At 40.2% G+C, this 7,446-nt stretch overlaps 1 protein-coding gene across 1 annotated transcript; it reads left to right on the forward strand.

The window, feature by feature from the left end:
- The first annotated feature begins 54 nt into the window (after nt 1-54).
- LOC130484399 (cytochrome c) lies at nt 55-1,721 on the forward strand. Its single transcript, XM_056857381.1, has 2 exons — nt 55-225; nt 1,380-1,721. Exons 1-2 carry the CDS (start codon nt 57-59, stop codon nt 1,526-1,528), a joined length of 318 nt encoding a protein of 105 aa, XP_056713359.1. The 5' UTR covers nt 55-56; the 3' UTR covers nt 1,529-1,721.
- The last annotated feature ends 5,725 nt before the right edge of the window (nt 1,722-7,446 follow it).

Consider the following 7,446-nt stretch of genomic DNA (forward strand, 5'->3'; position numbering starts at 1 on the left):
CACTCACCTTGGAAATCTTGTTTATTTCTGTTGTTTTTTTCTCATCAGTACTGACAATGGGAGACATTGAAAAGGGCAAGAAGATCTTTGTTCAGAAGTGTGCACAGTGCCATACGGTTGAGAAAGGAGGCAAGCACAAGACTGGCCCAAATCTGCATGGGCTCATCGGCCGAAAGACTGGTCAAGCTGCAGGCTTTTCCTACACAGAAGCCAACAAAAGCAAAGGTAAAATGGAATGGTTTCATCAGCTTTTCAGAATCAGGCACAAATACACTATTAAGTAGCTAAGAATCTATTAGTGGGGAACGAACCTAGCAGCAGATACTCATCGTGTGCAGTGAAATAGCCCCAGCACAATAGGATCCCCTTTTTAGTGCATATGTGCATTTATTTATTTGTTTAGTACACTTTTATCATGCATGTCCTTGAAGGTGTTCAGGGCGGTGTGCATCATTCTTCCCTCCATTTTATCCTCATGACAATCCTGTGAGGTTAGACTGAGAAGGGAAATGACCGATCCAAGGTCACTCAGCAAGCTTCATGGAAAAGAGGATTTGATTTCCCAGACACCCTCACCGTTACACAACACGGGTTCCTGCACCACCTCAGGCCTTCCACGTTCCCCAAACTGTGATCAACCACAATTTTAATCCTTCATGTGCTGCTTTTCCCATATTTAACTGCCATTTAACTCTCATCTTCTCTGGGAGTCTCCTTACAGCTTTCTCTTCCTTTTGGCACTTCACAGCTGCCATTTTGTCTTAGTACAACTCAAGCTAAATTAGGTTTTCCTCCAAAATTCCTTGCCCTTCTACACTAGCACAGTTTAGCTAGCGAAAGATCTTGTTGAATAAGATGCTGCTGACATGGCGGCTGCATATACTTGGCACACTTTAAGACTTTTGTTGTCATTTTGAGAATTAGGACTTTTAAAATAAGCATTGGATGTGTTAGAGGAAGAATTAGTTCCTTTTGGATTGGATGGAACAAGCCCTTGAGACTGGTTTAATATGTGGTATGGTCTATTGTAAGTAAAAAACACCATACAGGAATGTTTTTCGTTTCATGGCTGATTCTTGTAGCATTTATTAAACCTAAAGGTGTAGCTAAAATTATCTGCAGATGCAGCAGGTCAGAGTGAAGATACAAACTTTTAAGTAGCACATTTCAAAAACACCTATGCCTTGGTAGGCTCCAGTAACTATAACTAGTCCCTGAGTTGTAAAAAATTACACAGTGGGGGTAATAATAATAATATTATAATAAGCCACTGTTTAACCATTTTATAGAGATGGCATTCTGTGCTTGAATTGTCTGTCCAAATCTGCTGTTTGATTTTGTTCATTTTTATACTGATATAACTATTCATTGTTTCCTAGGAATAATCTGGGGGGACGATACACTGATGGAGTACTTGGAGAACCCTAAGAAGTATATTCCAGGAACTAAGATGATCTTTGCTGGCATTAAGAAGAAAGGGGAGAGGGCAGATCTAATAGCATACCTTAAGGATGCCACTGCTAAGTAATGGTTATCCGTTGCCTTATTTATTTCACCAAGCAAATGAAAATGACTCTCTGCGATGAGATTGGTTTTTAAACTTTCTATTTTTACATACAGTGTACCTGCTAAATCTTTCTCGTCAGCCAGAGAACTTTGATCATGGATGGTTGTTCAAACATATGTACTTGTGTCATAATTTATAGAAATGTGTAATTCGGCTTAACTGAGCACAGTCAGGGTGACTGCCTCTGAAGTGTTCCCTGATCATGTAATTAAAAAGAACCCCTCAATGTGCTTTCCTGCTTTTTCTTTATCAGTGAGTTCAAGTGCATTTCAAGCAAAAACATGGTGCTTTTCAAAACCCCTCTACTTCAGGAAAATACAGTTTTCCTGGTTTTGGTTTGCCTTGTTTCAACTACTCAGTAGTTGCACATAACAAGCCACATTACCCACATGTCAAGGCTGCAGATGAGCTTGCTATTAGATTTCATTAGAGTTGGAAGCAGACACACCAGTGGCATAAAGCTGTCACAGAATGTTCTGTATTCAAGAGGACTTTGAGGAGAAAGAGGATACCAGTAGCAGTGTAATGAACAAATACCAAGTGGAACCAAATCCTCCCATCACCAAGCATCCTGCGAGTTACAAGTTTTAAAGTAGTTCATGAACATTTAAATGGCTTATTAGGATTACAAATTGGTGTCAAGTATTACATATACAATTTAAATTGGAATAGGGGGAGAGGAGTATATAAAGAAATATGAAATGGGGGGAAGCCATTGCATAGAAAAATAGGTTTAATTGAAGGCAATAAATTGAGTCGCTTAGGAAGTGCATGCATAGCTTGTCAAATGGATTTCTACTCATGCATTAAGAAGGACATTAAGACTTCCATTGTGCCTGGTTTTAGCCATAGCTCAATTCTAATATTTTATCTGCACAATGATAACTTGAATTGTTAACTTGAAAGCCTAAATTTTCAAGAATGCCACAGGTATAAATTGTACTGCTAGAATTAATGTGTCTTCCATGTATCATTGCTTCTAATCTGAAAGTAATTGTGAGCATTAAATTTTTCCCCAAATCAAAAAAGCTCTTGAATGTTTGGAATTATTAGTATCTGTCGTATAGTATCTCGGAAAGATTAGTTAAATACCAAGATAGGTTTGCAGGTGCAAATGAAAGATACGAATGACTGATATTTTGAGGCATAGCAACTGATAAAATATTTTAGTTGCTTAGCAGATCAGCTTTTACAGGACAGAATGATGGTAGTATATTTTTGAGGAAGTCTCCAAAATCACGCTGGAAAAAAGTAACAACCTGTAAACTCATGACTGTCAGAGAAAATAGTTTTGCCTTGCATGGTAGCCAGACTTTCTGATTAGGTGAGGATGTAAATAAACTTTAAAAAATTATAGATCGGAGTCCATGACTAGATAAGAGAAAGATGTCCAAGATGGGTGGGACTTCCTGGAAGTCAGTGAACATAATTGCAAATAATTCCAGTGAGAAAAATGGGAAATCACTAAAGAAGCCAGTGTAGCTGCATGAAAAGCCAAGTGATGCACTGAAAATCAAAAAAGACATAAATGGGAGGAAGGACAGGTCACTAGGATGTCTACAAATAAGTAGCCTGAACTTTCAAGGACTGGGAAAGCTAAAGCTCAAAGTGAACTAAGGCTGGCAAGAAGTAACTTATGCAGGAACATTTAAAAGAAGAGGACGGACCGTCAGGCCCAGGGAGAATGGTGAAATGTTCAACTTTTACTTTGTCTCCACTTCCTAAGTGAACAACTGTGTGCAACCTAGCAAAAAGTGCATGAATGATAAGAGACCAGGCTTACAGCTTGAGATAAGGAGTCAGGAAATATCTGGATACCCTAAATGAATTCAAGTCATGAGTTGCATCCTAAAGGAACTTGCTGATGTGCTGTGAGTACCTTGGTCTAGCATCTTTGAGAAATCCTGAAGGATGGGTAAGGTCCCACAAGACTAGAGACAGGCAAATGCTGTCCAGTTCTACAAAAAGGCTCAGGGAAACTGCATACTGGCCAGGGAATGTAAAGGGTGGGGCATATCTCGGTTTTTGGCTGGGAAGAGCAGGGTAGTAAGTGGAAATAATAAAATTGGGAAAACAAAAGTGAAGAAATCAGTTGTTGACTGTTGGAGTTGAAGGAGCATTGGTGTTTGGAGAAGATAGCAAACTGACATTGAAAGTTGGTAAATTCAGAACTGTGTATTAGCCCAGATTCCAGCCTAACAAAATGAAATTCCGCAGAAACAAATGCAAAAGTTCTGCATATAGGCAAAAAATCATAAGCACAAGTATATTATGGGGGATAACTGTGTTGTCAATAGTATATGTAAAAAAGAACCTCAGGATTGCAATCAGTCACAAACTGAAGATGAGTCAGCAGCATGATGCAATTCCAAAGAATGGCTAATGCAATTTTAAGGTGCATTTATTGAAGCATACTGTCTGAGTTAGCAGTTCTACTCTTCTCCATATTAGTCCTCATTGAGAGGGATTTAGACAGATTGGAATGTGTTCAGAGGAGGACAACAAAAATGATCCGTCCAGATGGATAGCCATGTTAGTCTATAAGCACAATAATGCAGGAGTCCGGTGGCACTTAAACACTTAACAAGTAAACTAAGATTCACTTCCAGGTAAAATTCTCAGCTAGTACTTTCAAATAACACAGCAATGTTATGTTAGAGGCAACATCCAACAAACGTACTGTCAAGTCATAATCCAAGAATCATTTGCCAAAAGGTATGAATTGGAGGACAGTTTTTGTAAAAAGTGCATCATAAGAACATAAAGGCCCTGCTGGATCAGACCAAGGCCCATCAAGTCCAGCAGTCTGTTCACACAGTGGCCAACCAGGTGCCTCTAGGAAGCCACAAACAAGACGACTGCAGCAGCACCATCCTGCCTGTGTTCCACCGCACCCAAAATAATAGGCATGCTCCTCTGATAATAGAATAGGTATGCAGCATGACTAGTATCCATTCTAACTAACAGCCATGAATACCCCTCTCCTCCATGAATATGTCCACTCCCCTCTTAAAGCCCTCCAAGCTGGCAGCCATCACCACATCCTGGGGCAGGGAATTCCACAATTTAACTATGCATTGTGTGGAAAAAATACTTCCTTTTATCTGTTTTGAATCTCTCACCCTCCAGCTTTAGCAGATGACCCTGTGTTCTAGTATTATGGGGGAGGGAGAAAAACATCTCCCTGTCCACTCTCTCCAAACCATGCATAATTTTATTTTGTCTCCCCTCAGCCGCCTTCTTTCCAAGCTAAACAGCCCTAAGCGTCTTAACCGCTCCCCATAGGATAGTTGCTCTAGTCCCATAATCATTTTGGTTGCTCTTTTCTGCACCTTCTCAAGCTCTTTAATATCCTTTTTTAGGTGTGGTGACCAGAACTGTACACAGTATTCCAAGTGTGGTCTCACCATAGATTTGTATAAATCAGATTTACTTGCTTGACATCTCTGGCATATCCAGAGAATCATCATAATTTTAAACAACCAATGCAGTGTGTTTTTTAATTAACTGTTTCAAGAAAGAATTGCTTGCTGAAGATGGTTAATCAGAAATAATGCTTTAATGATGTCAAGAATTTGAGCAGATCATTCATTGTTCAGTATGACCAGAAGGGGGAGCCAAAGTATTGGGAAGTGGTGGGAAAGGACATGACATTACTTGGCTTCCTGTCACATGTACATGCATGATGTATATCTCTAACAGTGCAATCCCGTTTAGATTTTGTATAGTCCAAGACCATGGGTTTTGGTGAATTTAAACGAGTAATTCTGCATAGGATTCAACTATAATCTCACATGATGCTTGACATGTGGTTTTCATGACTTCCAAGCAGACAGATGTGTTAAATCTTAAAACTTGTACATGTTCATTGCAAAAAGGCAATATTATCCCAAGTTAATTTGATTCTAGTAGATTGCCTATCCAATAGCAAAAAAAATTAAGTAATTGGTTTTCTCAAGCAAGTGGAAATTTAATATATATCAAAGGAGGAAAAATGATAGAATAATTCAAAACAAAAAAAATTCACATCAGTCTATTACCCTGCTAGCTCATGCGAAGGTTTTTCTTGGGGAGGGGGGAGTCTGGATAACAACAGGAAAACTCAGCCTGAACGTGACCATTCTCAATTGGGACAATTTATGCTTGTGCTTCATTATGTGAGCACAAGCAGGATCAAGCACTTGCCTATCATGAATAGAACAGAAGATAACACAAAGATGCATTTGTTTGTTTACTTTCTTCCTGAGACTCAAGGCAGATTACAGGATCTAAACTGCAATCGGACAGTATAAAACAACCAATTGACAGGGCAGTACGACTAGGACTCAGAGTTAGACAGCAATGCAAACAAGAAAGTAAGGCAGGTATACTATAAACAATGCAGAGAGGGGATTACCAGATAAAGACAGTGCCATAAAAGCAGGTGATACCTAACATAAAGGTGCCCTCCTGAGCTGTTCATTCTACTATAGCTCTAATCTCTTTTTTTAAATGCCCTCTTGAAGATTGGTTTTGCACATTCTGAACTACAGACATGTAGGAGCCTGACAAAATAGACAAAAAAAATCATTTGGATGGGAACAATTACTGCTGATGTTTATGTAATGCTTATATTAGCAATGGCCATTAGCTAACTTTCTTCATCTTGGGGGCGAGCCAGTCTTAGCTCAGTTGCTTAGAAACCTCAGCAAATTCTGATCCGACTTTTGTCTTTCTTAGCAATGATGCACAGGCCTCTGGAACATCCTCTTTTTTTGTGCTAGGAGGGTTACTTGCTACACCACTTCCACAGCATGGGAGAGAAATATCAAGTGGAAGGAGTCACTAGGGTTGTGAATATCAATAAACCTGAACCGAAAATAAGCCTGAAATTAGTCATTTCGGTAAATTTCGGGTTTAGGGTTTACAGAATGCGAAAACCTGGGGATAAAGCGGTAGCTGAATAGGCGATGCCTGAAAAAGCTGAATAGATTTTCGGGTTCGGCTGTTCACCTTTGCTCAGAGCCATGGCTCTGTGCTTTCTCCCCTTTTTCTTTCTTTTTTTGACTGGTTTTGTTAGGGCCCCATAGTTGAAGACTAGTCTGCAGGCAGAAGAGTCATTAAAAGACGGGACGCAACCAGTCCCGTCCGGAGGGATATACCCTCCAAATAAAAAGAGGCAGCTTCAACAGCTGCTGACATGACCAGGCTTCCAAAGGAGATTTCTTCATCCACATGGATGAACAATCTCCTTCAGAAAGCCCCCATGGTCGAGACTTCAGCTGGCTCCGATCTCTCACACACACCCCAAAAACCCGCTGTCAAACTGAAGGTTGCCCCGAGTACAGGCTTTGTTTCCCCACACCGTGACCATCTCTTGGAATCAGATTTTTCATGACCACAATAAAGGACTGCTCACAGGATGTCATTTGCCACCAAAAGGAATGTTTTCTGTGACTTATTTCTCTTGCATTTAAGCCTTGTTCTTCCATTTGGAAGCTCATTTGCATGGACATCATGCAAAGTGACCCAGAAACGAAGGCAGAGCCCAGACTTCGAGGCACCAGCCTGGAATCACCTCTTTCTTCTAGTCCTTGGCAACGCTGAACTTTTGAACCTGATGGGCAGCTTGGCTCACACAATTTAAATGCCTGCAGGATGGGGGCGACCCTTTTGTGGACCCATAAAATTGGACCCCCGTCCCAAAGTTCACCAAACTTTGGTGACCATTGAAGAATAGTCCATGGCACCCACGCTGCAAATTTGGGGACTCTATCTCCCAAAATGCCCCACTAGGATCTTCGAAAAAAATCCCCATTGTCCATAATGTGCCCAAATTTTTCAGGAAACCTGAAAATAAGCGAAAAACCCATATTTACTGGAATGGGTATTTGGCTTAT

This window comes from Euleptes europaea, chromosome 11 (assembly GCF_029931775.1).
Source record: "Euleptes europaea isolate rEulEur1 chromosome 11, rEulEur1.hap1, whole genome shotgun sequence".
In the NCBI taxonomy this organism is placed as follows: domain Eukaryota; kingdom Metazoa; phylum Chordata; class Lepidosauria; order Squamata; family Sphaerodactylidae; genus Euleptes; species Euleptes europaea.

Excerpts from the sequence above, each read along its gene's own strand:
- LOC130484399 (XM_056857381.1), top strand. The coding sequence starts at position 57 with ATGGGAGACATTGAAAAGGGCAAGAAGATCTTTGTTCAGAAGTGTGCA. Across the intron at positions 226-1,379 it reads AGAAGCCAACAAAAGCAAAG|GAATAATCTGGGGGGACGAT; the intron begins GTAAAATGGAAT and ends ATTGTTTCCTAG.